We start from the raw sequence: 19,282 nt of genomic DNA on the forward strand, positions 1-19,282 counted from the left end.
CTCATAGTCCCGCATTGGCCTTGACAAATGTGGTTCCCCACGCTTCTGGATCTCTCGATCAGGGAACCGATTTGCCTGGGTACAGCTCCCACTCTCATAACTCAAGATCAGGGTAGGTTATGCCATCCCAACCTTCAATCCCTATCTCTAACAGCTTGGATATTGAAAGTTTAATCTTACAACCACTCAATCTTTCAACTAATGTCTCTCAAGTGCTTGTAGCTTCACATAAACCTTCCACACGAAAAAACTGTAGTTCAAAGTGGAAAAGATTCACAACGTGGTGCGTACATAAAAGTATTGACCCCTTTTTCTGCCCCACTACGTCTTTCTTAGACTATCTCTGGCACCTTTCAGACTCTGGTCTCCAAACCTCATCAGTAAGAGTACATCTAAGTGCTATCTCAGCTTTCCATCATACGATTGGGGATTCACCAATATCAGTGCAACCCCTTGTCAGTAGATTTATGAGAGGTTTAACTCGCCTTAAACCCCCGTTACGGCCACCAGTCACAGAATGGGATCTTAATGTAGTGCTAACAAGACTCATGCGTTCTCCCTTTGAACCCATGGATTCCTGCGATATTAAATTTCTTACATGAAAATCTCTCTTCCTAATAGCCATTACATCTGCTAGAAGAGTTAGTGAGTTAGAAGCACTTGTCACATACTCACGCTATACAAGATTCCTACATGGCAGAGTGGTACTGCATACACACCCAAAATTCCTTCCCAAGGTAGTTAAGGATTTCCATTTGACTCAGTCCATAGTCTTGCCCACATTCTTCCCAAGACCTCACTTTCACTAAGGTGAGAGGGCTTTGCACACCTTGGACTGTAAACGTGCACTTGCATATTACTTAGACCGCACTGCAGTCCATAGCAAATCCACTCAACTTTTTGTCTCTTTTGATCCAAACAAACCAGGTAAAGCAGTGGCTTTACCTGGTTTGTTTGGATCAAAAGAGACAAAAAGTTGAGTGGATTTGCTATGGACTGCAGTGCGGTCTAAGTAATATGCAAGTGCACGTTTACAGTCCAAGGTGTGCAAAGCCCTCTCACCTTAGTGAAAGTGAGGTCTTGGGAAGAATGTGGGCAAGACTATGGACTGAGTCAAATGGAAATCCTTAACTACCTTGGGAAGGAATTTTGGGTGTGTATGCAGTACCACTCTGCCATGTAGGAATCTTGTATAGCGTGAGTATGTGACAAGTGCTTCTAACTCACTAACTCTTCTAGCAGATGTAATGGCTATTAGGAAGAGAGATTTTCATGTAAGAAATTTAATATCGCAGGAATCCATGGGTTCAAAGGGAGAACGCATGAGTCTTGTTAGCACTACATTAAGATCCCATTCTGGCTTGCAGATTGTATAGAGTTCTGCTATGAAAGAGCAGGCCTTCCTCTCCAAGGGCGAGTAACGGCTCATGCAGTCCGGGCAATGTCAACCTCAGTAGCACACTTATCGTTCGGTGCCAATCCTTGACATATGTAAAGCAGCAACATGGAGTTCTCTTCACACCTTTGCAGCTCATTACTGTTTGGAAAAAGAAGGATGACAGGATTCAGCCTACGGACAATCTGTCTTAAAGAACTTGTTTCCACCATAATCCCAACTCCTTCTACATCCTACCTGCTGTGATTTAGGCTGCCTCACTTTTTCCAACAGTATTTCAGTGTTGGTCCACTACAAAATGACTCAGCCTCTAGCTTGCTAATCACCCATAATGGGAGGACTAGCTTCCTGCTTGTCCTGGGATAAACAAAATTGCTTACCTTGTAATAGGTATTATCCCAGGACAGCAGGATGTAGTCCTCACAGAACCCACCCGCCACCCCGCGGAGTTGGGTCCCATACGTTTTATTATTTTATTTTTGCTAAAGCTTATTGCTACATACGAGACTGGAGTGAGACCCCTGTGGCAGGGAATATCATGGCATGCCGGGCATGCTCAGTAGCCTCAGGCTGCCAGTCAAAAGTTTATAGAAACTTTGACAGATTTCCCGCGTTCGGGCTCCGTCGGTGACGTCCCCCATATGTGAGGACTACATCCTGCTGTCCTGGGATAACACCTATTACAAGGTAAGCAGTTTTGCTATACCCCCATCTCTCTGATGTCACAGGGACCCCAGCTTTACTACTGAGTGTAAAGATTTCTCTCTCTGGGGCCGGGATATCCCTATCTCTCTGGTCTCATTGCCACAGCTTTACTCCTCAGTGTAAGGAGTTCTCCTCTGGAACGATGATATCCACATTTTTAAGTTCAGACGGAATTGCTTTGCAGATAATGAAAGCCACATCTCTTGTTCCAGGAAGTTCCCTCTTTCCGGTTAGTTGCCCTGCATGTAAACCGTTCTCTTGTAATATTCTTGTGAAACGTCTATTGTTGTTTGTACAGTGCAGTAGTTTTTGTTTCAACTAATTAAAAAACAAAAAAAAGCAGGAATGCCACCAGAGGTTCACTGAGGCCAACATTTTCCCTCTGGCCGTGGCCAGTCAAGGTCTCTTGGAAACGCTCAACAGATCCTATTGCTGAGAGCAGTTGCCTTTTGTTCACTCTGAAACGTAAGAGGTAGCCTTCTGTAGTCTTTCTTGCTAATGGTTGTTAATGCACTTGTCCTCCAGAAACTTGTCCATTCTTGGGAAAAAATTCCATAATTTAATTGTTCATTGCCTAAAAAAACACTTTCTTAAATTTGCTTTAATCTGCTATTGTTAATTTCTGGAACTGTCCCCTAGTCCTGATACTATTGGAAATAGTAAATAACTGTTCTACCCCACTCAGGATTTTACAAACCTCTAACATATCCCCCTCTAAGCTCCATAAGAAACATAAGAAAATGCCATACTGGGTCAGACCAAGGGTCCATCAAGCCCAACATCCTGTTTCCAACAGTGGTCAATCCAGGCTATAAGTACCTGGCAAGTATCCAAAAACTAAGACTATCCCATACTACTGATGCTAGTAATAGCAGTGGCTATTTTCTAAGTCACCTTGATTAATAGCAGTTAATGGACTTATCCAAATCTTTTTTAAACCCAGCTGCACTAACTGCACTAACCACATCCCCTGATAACAAATTCGAGTTTGTGTGTTGAGTGAAAAAGAATTTTCTCCGATTAGTTTTAAATGTGCCCCATGCTAACTTCATGGAGTCCCCCCTAGTCTTTCTACTATCCGAAAGAGTAAATAACCGATTCACATCTACCCGTTCTAGACCTCTCATGATTTTAAAGACCTCTATCATATCCCCCCTCAGCCATCTCTTCTCCAAACTGAACAGCCCTAACCTCTTCAGGCTTTCCTCATAGGGGAGCTGTTCCATTCCCTTTTATCATTTTGGTTGCCCTTCTCTGTACCTTCTCCATCGCAATTATATATTTTTTGAGATGTGGCGACCAGAATTCAAGGTGCGTTCTCACCATGGAGCGATATAGAGGCATTATGACATTTTCCGTTTTATTCACCATTCCCTTCCTAATAATTCCCAACATTCTGTTTGCTTATTTGACTGCTGAAGGTTACAATGGATTGTCCACAAGGACCTCTGGGTGGTGACTCCTAACACGGATCCCAGCATCATGTGCCTGTAGTTGGGATTATTTTTCCTGATGTGCATCACTTTGCACATGTCCACATTAAACTCATCTGTAATTTAGATGCCCAGTACCCCAATCTGCAATTCTTCACAGTCCCCGTCTGTTTTAACTACTTGAACAATACTCTTAATTCTTAATGTTAATTGTAAGCATCTAACGTGGCCTCATATTAGGCACTCCCGGTATTATATCACTTTCGTTGCCTTACAGTTAATCATAGGCTAGTGTCCATTTTTTAATATTCTTTCTTTAGCAAGTAAAACGACTTATCTCTTGTCTGAAAGAATCAATTCCCTGACATGAGACTGTGTTTCGGATGTCTGCATCAGGTTTCTTGATTTGAAATGGTATTTTACACTATACAATGGCACGAAGAGTGAACGTATAAAATAGCATTTCAAATGATGAAACCTGATGCATAGTCCCGTGTTGGGGAGTGGATTTAAAAGTATTATTGATTTGAATATTCCTACTATCATATCTGATAATTTAACTACTTGAACGTTTTTGTATTATCAGGAAATGTGATCACTTCACTCGTTGCCCCCGTTTCCAGATCAGTTATGAATAAGTTAAATAGATCAGTGGGGCAATCCACTATTTACCTCCCTCTGCTGGGGAAACTCACCATTTACGGTAATCCTACTTCCTGCATCGCGTTATATCTTTGTTCATTTGTTATAGTCTTATACTGCTTTCCTTGAAACAAGACGTACCATGCTGGGTCAGACTTGAGGTCCCTGGTCCCCTGGTGGCCAGTCCAGATCCCAAACAGTACTCACTCCCAGAGATAAGTAGTGGCTATCTCCAAGCCTTCCTGGCCACTAATGGGCTTTTTAAACCCTGCCATGCCAGGAGAACATAGGAAGTACCATGCAGAGTCCGAGCAAGGGTCGCCTGAGCCCAGCATCCTGTCCCTGAGAGTGGCCAGGGAGGCTCACATCGCGGACTGCAGCCATGCCCTGGTGCTCTCTCCTGGGATAATAATTATTTATGGACTTTTTCTTCAGAAACTTGTCCAGTCCTCTCTTAAACCCTGCCAAGGGACTGATGTAATGAAGCATGTGTTTAAACTGAGCCAAAAGTCAGTGCAGTTTGTTAATGTGGGCACAAACCAGCATTAAATCGGGCGCTCAGCCTTTTGTTTCATGTCTAATGTAGAAAATCACAAGTTAATGACTTCAAAGGGACTCTTAACTCGAAGGTTTAAGTGGTTCAAGCCTAGTACACAATGAGGCAGGAGAGCCACATGCAGAGCTTCTGACAGTTTCAGCCCCCTGTCCGTGGCTTTCCAGGAGGCCGGCTGGGGTGGTGCTGCTGCCTCCACAGCTGTCACATTACTTGCACGGACTGTAATCTGCTCTCCGCCTTCAGCCCACAGAGGCGGCAAAGGAAAAGGCAGCTCCCCTCCCAGGGTTGTGCGCACGGAAAACATAAATTCCAGCTACAGATCCAACTTCTGCCCCTTGACAATCACCAGTGCTGGAAAGCTTCCTCCAGCGCTGAGGAAATCTGGGTTAAGCCAACGCGCTTTTCTGCATCGGGGGTAATAGTTAATGCCTTCACCAACGTGGGATTTCTATGCTAGGACCCTAAGCACAACTGCAGGTGAAACTGCGCTCTGCCCATTGCACCTTAATGCATCGGCCTCTGGCATCAAATTCCTCAGCTTGATTGTGCACTTTCTGCAATTTGTTTTGAATCTGCTGGTCATTTTGTGTTAGCAAGTTATACGAACTTAGTTAATCTGTTATACTGTATCATGTCATTATAAGGCTTGCCTTAGACATCCTGTTGTATGTAAACCGGTGTGATATGTCAAATCCAACATCGGTATAGAAAAATAAAATAACTAAATAAATAAAATAGGATTATTTGAAAGGGTAAATAATTGTCCTTTATTTACCCATCCCACCCCACTCATGATTTTTACTGTCCGAGAATTTCAATGGATTAGTAAGATGTGATTTCCCTTTGCTGAATCCATGCTGGCTCTTTCTGTTCTTACAGTACCGCCCGCCCTGGAGCCCTTTTTAAAGACTGGTGTTATATTTGGCTACCTGCAGTCCTCCCATACAGTGACAGATTTCATTGGTAGGGTACAGATTCCACGCAGCAGGTCTTCTAGTACAGAATTAGGGGTAGAGAACTCTATTTTCTTTTTAAAGTGCATCTTTTGGTCTGATTTTATAGCACTATATAAATAACATCTTGCTCAGCACTGTCGGAGTACAGCCCTGCACACATCGGAACCATAGAGATACAATAACGCCTCATCCAGCGCTGATCACACGAGCTATATATAGGCAAACTAAAATGAAGCACTTGCAATATATGCGAGACATTCTGGGAAGCTGTAACAGGAGAGCTACTGCCGGCAGGAAGTCTGGACAAGGAGAGAGGAGCAGCAGTCTCTGAATCTCCTGCTTTCCTGGTCTCTGGCTCTGCAGAGGCATCAGCTGAATGGGAGCCAGCCGAACAGAGACGCTGCAGATTGCACGGAGTTTTGTTCAGACTTTATAAACAAAAATGTTAACCAGGTTAACTTTTATATTGCACAGTAGTCATGAATACATTAGAGAATTAAACTATATAGCTGGAGAATGCAATAACAAAATAACCTCCAGTCCCTGAATGTAATCTGCTTTGAAGTGGCTGAAAGAATATAAATCCGATAATTAAAATAAAAATACAGATGAGTACTTTCCTTTTAGCTTAGGGGATAGCTTTACAGTCAGTATGCACTCCAGGTACTTCCAGTGCTAAATCTGATTAAAGCACATAACTGAAGTGGGTTTTGATGTAAATAACATCTGACAGGGTCCAAAGGCTAGAGAACTGCAGAAACGCCTCTTAAAACCAAGGCAGCCCTGGATCGGTGTCTGCCCTGGGGCAGGGCCAGCAGATACTCCTGGGGGAATTCCACGCAGTTCTGCACACTTTATATTGGTCATAACACAATATGCATCACACTCAGTATTAATGTTTCTGTAATTAATTTAAAATGTTATACCCAAAGATGCAAAGTGCATTAGGAGTGCACTGTAAAAGTATCCCTTCCACTCTCTCTACCCCTCCCAGCCCTCTTCTCCCCTGCAATCTACCTCCTAGCCTGACACTCTCTAATCTCTCTGCACCTGCTCTCTCTTCCCTGAGGCTTGATCTCCTCCAGGCCCAACATCCTCCATACCCTTACTTGCTCCCTCTCGTCTCCATGCTTATTCTGACTCCATGCCTGCCTCTGTTTTCTCTTCTCCTACATCTGACCCCCTCTCTCCCTCACCCTATTACCTCCATCCAAGCCACTCTCATTCTTCACCTTCCTCCCTCTAGGCAGGACAAATGATGTAGCCTGCCTTTTCTCTGCGCGGCCAATGCTAATACTGTCTGCCGGGCTGCATGGGCTGACTGTTACATGGGCTGACTGTTACATGGGCTGACTGTTACAGCCTGCACGGCTGACGCCAGTGCTGCCTCCTTTCGGCTGTATGACACGATGTGGCCTGCCTCTCACCTGTGCAGCCTAAGCTGGGCTGCAGGGGCTGTCCCTCCTCCCACCCCCACAGCCAATGCTGAAACGTGCCTGTCTGTGGTCCGGATGGTCTTAGATGCAGGTATTGTTTGGCTTGCTCACTTATCTGCAGCCAAATTCTGTGCAAAATAGGAAAATTCTGCACAGGAGGGGAATTCTACGCTATGCAGTTGTTCAGAATTCCCTCAAGCGTAAACATGGATTTAGCAAATGTAAGTCTTGCCTTACAAATTTGTTAGATTTTTTTTTTTAAGCGTTAAACATGTTGACAAGGGTGAGCTGTTGGGTATAGTGTATTTGGATTTCCATGGGATAGGAGGCAATTGATTAAAAGACAGGAAAAAGAGTAGGACTTAATAGTTATTTTTTTCAGTAGAGAAAGGTCTAATGTGGAGTGACCCAGAAATCTGTACTGGGACCACTGCTTTTTAATTTACTTCTAAATGATATGGGGAAGAGAGTGATAAGTGAGGCGATCAAATTCACAGATATAACATTTCCAAAGTTGTTAGATCACAAGCAAATTGTGAGGAATTGCAAGAGGACCTTGCAAGACTGAGGGGGTGGGCATCTAAATAAGTGTGAAATTTAATGTGGGCAAGTGCAAAGTGATGCGTGCAGGGAAGAATAATCCAAGCTGTAGGTATATGATGCTGGATTCCATACTTGGTGTCGCCACCCAGAGAGAGGATTTTTTGAAAACCTCAAGCTGGTGCATGGTGGTGGTGGTGGTGGTCAAAAACCAAATAGAATATGTGCAGTTCTGGTCGCCACATCTCAAAAAAAGATATTGTGGACCTAGAAAAGTTACTGAGAAGGGAGACCAAAATGATGAAAGGGTTGGAATGGCTCCCATATGAGGAAAGGCTAAAGAGCTTAGGGATGGGTCCTTTATTTACCCATCTCACCCTACTCATGATTTGGAGAAGAGAGGGCTGAGAGGAGATATGATAGAAGTCTATAAAATCTTGAATGGATGGAACAGGTAAATAAGGAGCAGCTATTTACACTTTATATAGTTCTAGGCTTAGAGGACACTCCATGAAGCTAATAGTAGCACATTCAAAACAAATCAGAGAGTTGTTTTTCACTCATCACACAATTAAATGGTAGAATTTGCTCCAGAGGATGTGGTGAAAGCAGTTAGTATAGCTGGTTTTAAAAGAGCTTAGACAAGTTCCTGAAGGTGAAGTCCATAAACCATTATTGTTTTGTTTTTGATTGTTCTTTTTTTTTGTACTTTGCTATGGATGATTTTTATCTGGAAAGCAATTGATAAATGCTAATAAATGAAATGACATTATTAGCCCCTGCTTATCCCTGGTTGTGAGGAAGAAGGATTGGATATATTCCTGATGGGTGACATCATCAGATGAAGCCCAGCACGGAAAACTTTTGTCAAAGTTTCTAGAAGCTTTGACTGTCACACTGAGCATGCTCAGTATGCCACTATCTTTCCGCGGTGTAGTTGCCTCACGGTTTTGGAACTGAGCTTCATAAGTGTTTTTTCTTATTTAATTTTAACAATTTTTTCCTCCTGTTTAAATGTCGGGTCCCCCTTCTCCAGACGGTGTACCTACTTTGGCGCAGTAGGTTAATTTTTCTCCCTTCTCTGCAGTCGATTCCAGGCATGTCGCTTCTCGGTAGCCCCTGGTCATCGATCGCTCACTGGCTACTTTTTCATGGTGGCGTCCAGTTTTCATCGGTAACCCCAGTGCCCGTGGACCATGTCTATCACAGATCCGCATGAGGTTTGTATTCTCTGTCTAGGGGCCTCGCACGACATCCGAGGGTGTCAACTGTGTGACCAGATGGCCCCCAAGGGCCGTCGTGCTCTATCGATAAAATGGAGAAACTTTTTGGTTCCAAGAAGTCTGCTCCATCTACGCCCACGTTGGAGTCATCGACACCCGAGGGTCGAGGGGAACCACTTGATACGATATCTCTCTCTGCACCCCTGGCGGCATCATCCAAGGAACAAAGGGATGGTGACACCTCCTTCATGGTGTCACTGCTCTTGAACATCGGGATCCTCAGCCTCCTTGGCACCAGGGAAAGACCAGGCCAAGTATTGTGGGAGATCCCGGAAACACTGATTCCGGTCACCATCGACACACGGCGCTGGTTTCAGTGCAGCATTGGCGACTGCCATGCCGCCACTGAAGCGACTCCATGGTGAGGAAGCCCTATCCTCTGACAGACCCGGGAGTCCCAGATGTTCCCCATCGATAACAGGCCTTCCAGGAGGAGTTGGACCGCAGAGTGTGGTGCTCCAAGCTCTATGGAGCATTGAATTGTCCCCACCACTGGCCTCCATACTGGTGCCGGAGCCCACACCATCTATCTTGGCGTCCCTGCTCGAGCATCTGGATGCCCTACTTGGCGCCCTTCCAATGCAACCGGTGCCTGAGGGACCTTCTGTTCCCCAGTGGCCACTGATACTCTCCTTGGGAGCGATCCCCATCATTCGGTCCTCCGAGGAGGAAGACACGCACCAGGCACCGTCTGGTGCTGTGATCCCGAAGCCTCAGTTCCCCGAGCCTTTACCCGGGCCATCCAGCCTCCGGTGCCTATTGGGGCCATCGGTTCCCTCAGTGCCTTCGAGACCCTTGGTGCTCAGGTCTGGGGATCTGCACAGGCCTCTCCCACGCAGGCCCCACAGGGACCTAATTGAGGAAGAGGGTCCATATGATCCATGGGGAGATGACTCTTCAGAGTCTTTCTCTGAGGTCTCTGACTACCCTCTTTCGGAACCTTGACCATGGGAGGAAAGGCATCGGTCTCCCCCAGAGGCCCTCTCCTTCACAGGTTTTGTAAGGGCTATGGCTAAGGCTATCCCCTTCCAGTTCCTCAAGGAGGAGGATGCACAACATAAAATGTTGGAAGTCCTCCAATTTGTCGATGCCCCGAAGGAGATAGTGGCTGTTCCTATCCATGACATTTTTAAGGATATTCTCCTTCGGATGTGGGAGCACCCAATATCCATTTCTCCAGTAAATAGGAAGGCAGACGCTGCCTACCTGGTACAGCAGGCCTTGGGTTTTGAAAGACGCCGTCTCCTTCACCAGTCTGTGGTAGTGGAGTTGGCTTTCAAAAAAGCCAAATGCTCCCGCACCCATGCCTCCGCCCCTCCGGGACGAGAACATAGGGAGCTAGATGCCTTGGGTAGGAAGGTCTTTCTGGGCACCATGCTCATCACCCGTATCTCCTCCTATCAGTTGTATATGACCCAATACAACCCAAACCTGTGGAAGCAGGTCCAGGAACTTGCAGAATGCCTGCCACAGCAACAGCAGGAATCATTCTCCGCTATCACACAACAGGGTCTTGAATCTAGAAAACACGAGGTGAGATCCACCTACAATGTCTTTGAAACAGCAGCCAGGGTGGCCACCGTAGCCATCGGTGCTTGTCGGATGGCCTGGCCCCATGATTCTGACTTTCGGCCAGAGGTCCAGGAGAAGTTGTCTGACCTCTTTACAGGGGAGAATCTTTTTGGGGACAAGGTCAGGGATGCGGTAGCTCAATTGAAGGATCACCATGAAACCCTTCAACAGCTAGTGCTTCGATCCTGCCGTCCTCTGTCAGGAAATTTCCCGACCAAGTTCCAGGAAGTCTTTCTATTGGCAACGGAAGTATTATCCCCCCGCCTCCCGTACTTGCATGCTCCCATCAGCAGCGAACTCTAGTCCCCAGCTGGCCCCTCAACAGGGGTTTTGACTGGAAGCGGAGCATGAGTCAGAGCATCTTACCCCTGACACTCTATCTTCCATTGGGAGGTAGACTCCTTTGCTTTGCCTATCTCTGGTCGATCATCATTTCAGACTGATGGGTCCTCACAATAATTCGTCAGGAGTATCGACTAAATTTCAGAGAAATCCCAAAGGACTTTCCCCCCTGTCCATAGTGGGGTTCAGCAGGGCATATTTGTGACAGAAATCAGCACCCTCCTGATGGCAAGAGTGGTAGAACCCATTCTCCGTCATCAGCAGGGTCGAGGATTTTATTCAAGGTATTTCCTGATACCAAAGAGACCTCTCAATTTCAGGGCGTTGAACAAATTCCTCTGAAAAAAGAAGTTCAAAATGGTTTCTCTGGGCACTCTGATCCCCCCTACTCCAGAAAAGGGGACTGGCTCTGCTCCATCGACCTCAAGGATGCCTATGCCCACATTGCCATCTTCCCCAGACATAGGAAGTATCTTTGCTTTGAGGTGGGGCAGGCTCACTGCCAGTACAGAGTGCTGCCATTTGGTTTGGCCTCAGCCCCTCATGTCTTCACCAAGTGCCTGGCAGTGGTGGCGGCACATCTCAGATGCCATGCAGTGCATGTTTTTCCTTATTTAGACGACTGGCTGGTCAAAAGCGATTCCTACATGGGAGCACTGAGCGCTTTGACCTTGACAATGCAGGCACCGCAATCTCTGGGTTTTGTTATCGACTACCCGATGTCCCACCTATGTCCGTCCCCTCAGCTTGACTTCATAGGAGTCAGGCTGGACATGACTCAGGCAAAAGTGTTCCTGCCCTATCCTCGCTGGCAACCTTGGTGTGCAACAGTCTGTGCGTAATGCCCATCTGCTGTTTTGCTTGTTGGACCACATGGCAGCCTCTGTCCATGTTATCCTATTAGCCCACCTCTGCATGCGCAGGGGACGTTGTGGTCGCAATGGCAGTAGGCATCCCAGGACCTCGAGGCCCTTGTCTCTGTCTGGCGGGAGAACCTTTCCAATCTGGAGCAGAAGATCTCCTTCCAGCTACCCTGTCTCAAGTAGTACTTACTACTGATGCCTCTCCTCAGGGCTTGGGGAGGCCCATGTGTACAACCTCCACACACAGGGTCACTGGACCGCTCAGGAAACTCTATGCCAGATAAACTTCTTGGAGCTTCGGGCAATTTGTTACGTTCTCTGGGCATTCTGAGACTGCTTGTCCCAAAATGCGGTCCTGATTCGAACAGATAATCAGGTAGTGATGTGGTACATCAACAAGCAGGGAGGCACGGGGTTGTTCCTCCTCTGTCAGGAGGCATGCAGATCTGGTCCTGGGCTCGGTAGCAGGGGATGTCTCTGCAAGCGACATACCTGCCTGGGATGCTGAACGTGCTGGCAGACCATCTAAGCTGTTTTTTTCAGCCTCACGAACAGTCTCTGAACCCAAAGGTGGCAGCCCGGATTTTACGTCTGTGGGGAACTCCAGATATGGACCTCTTCACCTCCTCATTCAACTGCAAGGTGAACAATTTTTGTTCCCTATTCAGAACGGACGACTGTCCACCCTCTGACGCCTTCACCATTCATTGGGGCAGGGTCTCCTGTACGTGTACCCTCCTCTTCCACTCCTCCTGAAGACTCTCCTAAAGCTCCAGCAGGACTGGGGGGACCATGATCCTCATGGCACCCAACTGGCCCAGGCAGGTCTGGTTCCCTCTCCTTCAGGACCTGTTGATCAGGGATCCCATGAGCCTGGGGATTGCGCCCGATTGGATAATACAGAATCTCGGGGCACTCTGCACCATCCAAACCTGTGGGCGTTGGCCTTGACGGCCTTGGATGTTGAGCGCCTAGTCCTTCAGCCCCTGGACCTCTCGTAAAATGTCTCCCTGGTGCTGGTGGCTTCCAGGAAGTCTTACTGGTTAAAGTGGAAGAGTTTCTCTGGTGTGAAAGGCATGAATTAGATCCATTTATATGCCCACTTCCAAGATTCTTGGACTACTTGTGGTACCTTTCCAAGGCCGGATTAAAATCGCCTCTGTTGGAGTTCATCTGAGTGCGGTTAGTGCTTACCATTGGGGTGTCGTTGGCACTCCCATCTCAGCTCAGCCTATAGTAGATCGCTTTATGCGGGGCCTGCTTCAGCTAAAGCCTCTTCTGCAGCCCCCTGTGGTGTCCTGGGATCTCAGCGTTTGTGATGGCGCGACTCATGCATCCTCCTTTTGAGCCTATGCACATCTGTGAGCTGAAATTCCTCATCTGGAAGGTCTTATTCCTTGGCGATTACTTCGGTTCGTAGGGTAAGCGAGCTTCAGGCCTTGGTTACATACCCACCGTACACAAAGTTCTTTCATGATCATGTGGTCCTGTGTATACATACGTTGGATTGCAAAAGGGCTCTGGCCTTCTATTTAGAACGCTCCTCAGGCCATAGGCAGTCCACCCAACTGTTCATATCTTGACAAGAACAGAATGGGGGATTGCAGTAGGCAAACAGACCTTATCCAACTGGCTAACAGTCTCATTCTGCTATACACAATCAGGGCTGCATCTAGATGGCAGAGCTACAGCTCACTCTGTGGGGTGGGGGGGAGGCGCTATGGTGACGGTAATCCACTTATGGGCGGTTCCCGTCACCAACAACTGCAGGGCTGCAATGTGAAACTCCCTTCACACGTTCGCCACCCACTACTGCTTGGACAAGGATGGTTGACAAGACAGTAGATTCAACCAATCCGTCCTACTCAATCTCTTCCAGACTTAAACCCATCTCTTTTAACAGAAGCCCCTAGAAGATTAAACCAGACTGTTTCCCCACTGCCCAACAGTACCTCAGTTGTGTTTGTGCCTGTTGGCACCTCATTCGCTACCTATTGGTCCGGGTTGTAGAGGGAACAGCCTAGATCTTAGTATTCACTCATCTGTAAGGACTACCATCCTGCTTGTCCTAGGAGAAAGTGCAGTTGCTTACCTGTAACAGGTGTTCTCCTAGGACAGCAGGATGTTAGACCTCAGGAAACCTGCCCACTTCCCCGCAGAGGTGGGTTATCATGCGTTTTGTTGTTTTATTTTTTTTGCTCATATACGAGACTGAAGGGGGACCTCGCATGGACGCGCAGATAGTGTCTTGCTGGATATGCTCAGTTTGCCAGACAAAGCTTCTAGAAACTTTGACAAACATTTTCCGTGCCAGGCTCCATCTGATGATGTCACCCATCTGTGAGGACTAACATCCTGCTGTCCCATGAGAGCACCTGTTACAGGTAAACAACTGTGCTTTCTTTGGGATCCTCTGGATTGGTCACTGTTGGAGACAGGATGCTGGGCTTGATGTCTGATACAGTATAGTATTGCTAATATTCTTATGCAGCTTGTTTGTAACTGCACTTCCCTGTCTGTTTCAGAGATGACCATGGCTTCAGTCCATTGCATTGGGCATGTCGAGAAGGTCGCTCAAACGTGGTGGATATGCTCATAATGAGAGGAGCTAGAATCAATGTGATGAACAGGGGAGATGACACCCCTCTACATCTAGCTGCCAGCCATGGCCACAGGGACATTGTACAGAAGGTAAAGGAGTTCCCCTTTCTTTCTCTAATCTGATGCCTTCTAGTGCCCCCTTGTTTATATTCCTCTAGTGTCCCATGACATGCTTTGTTGTCCCCCTTGGAAATGTGGGTTTGGCAGGATGGTTTAGATGTTTGGATGTGAGGGTAAAGCCAGAGATTGGAAAGGCTCTACAGTATTGTCAGGAATGGGCAGACTAGATGGGCCTTGTCCATATCTGACCTTGTTTTCTGCGTGTTTGATAGCGATGGTTGTTGGGAAACTGTCTTTACTATGATATTGGTGTTATATAGAATCTGATGGTGATATCTTTCAGTTGCTAGTGCTTAATTGGTGAGCTGTAAGAGATATTACATTGCTTTGTTGGTTAGGTTGCATTGGGAGTCAGCATATGAGAGGTTAAGTAAGATACTACACAGCCTGTGGTTGTTAGTATGGCTGGGCTGATCAGAGGCTGAGAGACTCTTGAATAAGATACTTCTCAGCCTGTGGTTGTTAGGTTGGACAAGCTGATCAGAAGCTGAGAGACTCTTGGATAAGATACTATGCAGCCTGAGGTTAGTAGGTTGGATGGGCTGATCGGAGGCTGAGAGCCTCTATTTGGGTAAGATGGTTTGTTTCCTGTAGTTGTAAAGTTGGGCTGGAAGCTGACTGGACAATAAGAGATTAGTTTTTAGTAAGATATTTCACAGCCTGTGGATGTGATATTGGTTTTAATAGCACTAAAATGGAAGAGAGGTCTATTAGATAAAGGCTTTCCGGGTAGGGGGGAGGATCCAAGATGGCCGACCTGACGGTTTGCAGTTGATGTAGCTCCGTCAGATTTTTTTTCCCCTAAATTTCAATATGCCGCATTTGGTGAGGAAACGCTGCGCCAAATAACGCGATTTGACATCTGCATTTCCTCCCACATAAATTATTGGGCCGATGGACGCTCACCTGCTTCGGGAAGACTGGATGCCAGGAGGAAGTTCGCAGCAGGGTGTGCGAGAGGAAGCAGAACTCGCTGCCCTTCAGAAAGTACAGACATCTCTGTCCCCGGCTGATCAAAGGGCCCCGGAGAACCTGGCTGAGGCAAGGCTTGCGGAACAGCTTTGTGGTGTGGAGCAGGGCGACAGGCTGGATAATGTTACCCTGAGCCTGGTACCTCCAAGCAACAGTGGATCCGAGGTGAACCCCCACTGAGAACCTCGCTGGATCCGAGGAGGCTGCAGGCTACGAGGGAACTCGTTAACAGGAGAGTGGACTAGTTACAACTGATCCTCAGAAATTTCTCCTGGTAAGATCAGATTGTATTATTTTAGATTCAGTTTGGGAAGCAATCCAGTCTTTAAATAAGAACTTGCTACTTCAAATTAATCCTTTAGTTAATTCCTATAACAAAATGGAACAGCATCTGGATTTGGTTGAAAAGACTGTGGAAGAGAATAGAGTTTCTTGCTACTCTATGAAGAAGGAAATTCAGGGTCAGTCTGGGCTCCAGCAGAATATTATTAAAGAAAATCATCTACTTTCTTATAAAATGGAACAGTTAGAGAATCAAATACATGGAGACATCTCTGTATTTTAAATTTTCCTAAAAATCCATTGGTTCCTTCTAAGGATATGTGGAGGAGATATATGAATCAGGTCTTGAAAATTTCTGAGCAAACCTTGTCTATTATTTCTAGGGCCTACTAGATTCCTCTTTTCAAGAAGGAACCTTCAAAGCAAAATTGTCTACAAGTTATTTCCCCAGTTTCTCCAATCCTGGGCATAACACAAGTCCTGGAATCTACTCAGGAGGAGGACCTTGTGACACCTTCCACGTTGATTGTTTCTTTTCTTATGGATAATAAAGTTATTTTTCCGTCATCAACAAGAGACTTTCTTGGGGCTTAAGATTAGTACTTATCCTGACTTGTCTAGACCAACACAGCTAAAAAGAAGGCAGTTTCTGACATTAAGATCTAAGGTGCTTGATATAGGAACTTTCTGTTTGTTAAAATTTCCATGCAAATGTGTAATTAAATTTCAGAATAATACTTGTTTTTTTTTACCTGAACAACTATCAAGCTTTTTGTCAGATAAAACTCCTTCTGTATCTATTCCCACTTGTTCAACTGGCGAGTAGTCGCATAATGTCTGTAGCTTATACAATATAATTAGTAAGTCTTCTGTATAGTCAGATCGTGTTTCCTGTTATTAATGGTATATTTTTGGGGTTGTGTTTGGAACTCCTCCTTTTTGTGGACTTGATTGGGCAGAGATATTGGTTTTTGTTTTTCCTTTTCTCCTTTTCCTTTATTTTCTTATTTCTATTCTCTCTGCAGTTACAAATTAAATTTATATTTTCTTGAATGTATATTGGATAATGCATAAATAAAAAGATGAAGGCTTTCCATTCTGTGTTCTGTTTTGCAGCTGATCCAGTACAAATCTGATATTAATGCAGTGAATGAACACGGAAACACTCCCCTCCATTATGCCTGCTTCTGGGGTCAGGATGACGTTGCGGAGGTGAGAGCTTCAGTTCTGCGTTAATCCCATATGTCAAATTTTGAGTGGAAAGGAATTAACTGTATGTTAACATCTTTTCTACGATTCACACTGATGGGTAACATGAGCGGTGATGCCACTGAAAATATCCTCCCAGCTGAAAGTTCCCAAATTTCTAATTCTTCCTACATAGAAATAGAAGTCAACAAGTAAGTTGTAGGTGAGAGCCTTTTTTTCTTGATTAAACTAATCCAATTTTCCTTATCGCTCTGCTACACTAGTCCAGGTCATGACAAGTGGGTTGTTTCCACCCAACCAGCAGATGGAGGCAGACAACATTTTTTTTCCTCTGGGACATCACAGCCACTACTTAGGGGTAGAGCAGCAGGAATCCAGTTTTTCTGCCTCCAGCAGATGGTAGGCTGGACCGGTGCAGCAGTGCATCCAACCCCAAGGGGCTAGGCATTGGTTTTTCTAGAAATGCGAGCCCATTGAGCCAGCCCCACGGGGGTGTCAGGTTGAGCTGACCAGAGAGTATTGAAAAAAAAGAGAAAAGAAAAGAACAAGGAGGACTGTGCCTTTTTCCTGAGAGTAGATTTGGCTGTGCTCCCTCCCCCCCCTTTCCTCTGCTGGTGGGGATTGTGCTGAGGCAGCTAAGGTTTAAAAAAAAAAAAAAAAAAAAAAAGCAAGCAAGACGCGAGAGTGAGATGTTAAAGGTAGCTTGAGCCACGCTGGTTGTGGAGTGAGTGATCTATGTATTTTCAAGGTCGAGTTGGAGGGTGAGTTGTGCTGGTGTTCCTGATGCCTGCACCTGGGGGGAGGTCTGACTGTGTGTTGCAGGTGGAGCTGATCCAGGGAGAGGGTCACTCACACCAGTGTCAGACCTGTGGAGTACTCTTGGCTGCTGAAAGAGAAGCTCTTTCTGGCCTGTGCAAGTTCCCGAGAACAAGTTTGGGCCTGCTCCATGGCGGGCTTAGCATCTTCTGTGTCTCCTTCTGAATTTGAGCCGTCGAGCATTGAGAGCCCTGACATGCAGACGGCTGTGATAGTGATGGAGCCATCCACCATCTTGGATTCTCCTGCAGTTTTGGAGAAAGGCTCTGGCGAAGCTGTAGAAACTTGTGGGGGATACAATTCTCCCCCTGATTTTAGTTCCTGCAGACATTCTGTCTGGTGCCTCTGTGGGAGGCACTATTTCTTCACTATTGGGGGTCCATGGGGATTTTTCCCTTTGTTCAGCCTGGGGTTGATGCCAAGTCCACGGTGGACCCTTTGTCAATTCTGGCTGGACCTTCTCCTTGGATGCCAGTAAAGAAGGCATGAGCAGCCATTGAGGCTCCAGGGCCCTCATGGGAGGACCCTGGGGAGGAGGAGGAGTTCGGGAACTAAAATGGCTCGGTACCCCTGGAGGAGTGGGAGTCTCCCTCAGAGCCGGAGGATGACTCTGTTATCCACCTTTTCCACAAGGACGTGATAGAGGCCTTTGATAGAACAGGTGATTTCCTGTCTGCGTTTTGGTAGATTCCCAGGTGCAGGAAGCCCCAGTATGGGCTACCATCATAAAAAGGAAACAGAAGACCATCACCACTTTCCCGCTCCACCCGGAGGTTGAGATGATGATGTTAGCAGAATGGGAATTCCCAGAGTCGGGTCTGCGGGGGTTCAGATTTCTGCAGCGACTGTATCCTCTCCCAGCCACGCTGCAGAAGTTTTTTTCATGTTATGGTGGTGTGTGCTCTGTTCATGGCAGTGACCAGGCATACCATCATTCCAGTGTAAGGCTCTACAGGATCTGCAAGATAAGAAAATGGAGCCCCCTTTGAGGAGCTTCATTGTCCCCTCAGCCACCACGGTACTATCTGATCTGCCTTGGTGGTTATAGCTCTCCTTAGGTGGATTCAGCAGCTCCCAGAGAGTGAGGAGAGTGCTCAGGTGGAATCCTCCGCAGCCTTCTTGACAGATGCACTTTGATTTGCTGAGAAGCTTGGCCCTGTCAGTAGCCTTGTCCAGTTGCTGTAAGGCGGCTTCTGTGGCTGCGCAGTTGGGCGACGGATGCTTGGTCCAAGACTCACCTAGGGGAGGTTGCCATTTGGGGAGGATCTTGACCAATTGATAAAGAACCTTGGGGAGCCAAAGCCTCAACGCCTTCCTGAAGACAAGGGCCGGTCATTTTACAGAGCCCTTAGAAGTGTGGACAGTTTCATGCCTATTGGTGATATCGTCCGGGCAGGCAGATTTTTGGGTCTTCTGCATTGATCTTTTCAGTTCCTAAGGGACATGGGCAATCCTTTCATAGAGTCTATTTGCAGGGGCAGGTCTGACCTCCTCCTGAAGTTCCACAGATTCACTTGCTCTTAACTCCCATGGGGAATCACCTATGGGAGTTCTACAG

The 19,282-nt window shown here is 46.5% G+C and overlaps 1 protein-coding gene across 5 annotated transcripts in view; it reads left to right on the plus strand.

Moving 5' to 3' along the window:
* Positions 1 to 19,282, plus strand: part of ILK (integrin linked kinase) — a 261,691-nt gene that overhangs the window by 73,972 nt on the left and 168,437 nt on the right. For 4 of the 5 annotated variants that reach the window (XR_003856806.1, XM_029601903.1, XM_029601904.1 and 1 more), the window contains 2 exons: positions 14,250 to 14,415; positions 16,816 to 16,911. Coding sequence is in view for 4 of the 5 variants with exons in the window: in XM_029601903.1 (XP_029457763.1) it covers positions 14,250 to 14,415; positions 16,816 to 16,911 (262 nt within the window). In the remaining variant the exon portion in view is untranslated. Of the gene's footprint in view, positions 1 to 4,120; positions 4,238 to 14,249; positions 14,416 to 16,815; positions 16,912 to 19,282 lie in introns of all 5 variants that reach the window. The other variant, XM_029601906.1, reaches the window with a different exon arrangement.

The sequence above is a fragment of the Rhinatrema bivittatum genome, chromosome 5 (assembly GCF_901001135.1).
Source record: "Rhinatrema bivittatum chromosome 5, aRhiBiv1.1, whole genome shotgun sequence".
Classification (NCBI taxonomy): domain Eukaryota; kingdom Metazoa; phylum Chordata; class Amphibia; order Gymnophiona; family Rhinatrematidae; genus Rhinatrema; species Rhinatrema bivittatum.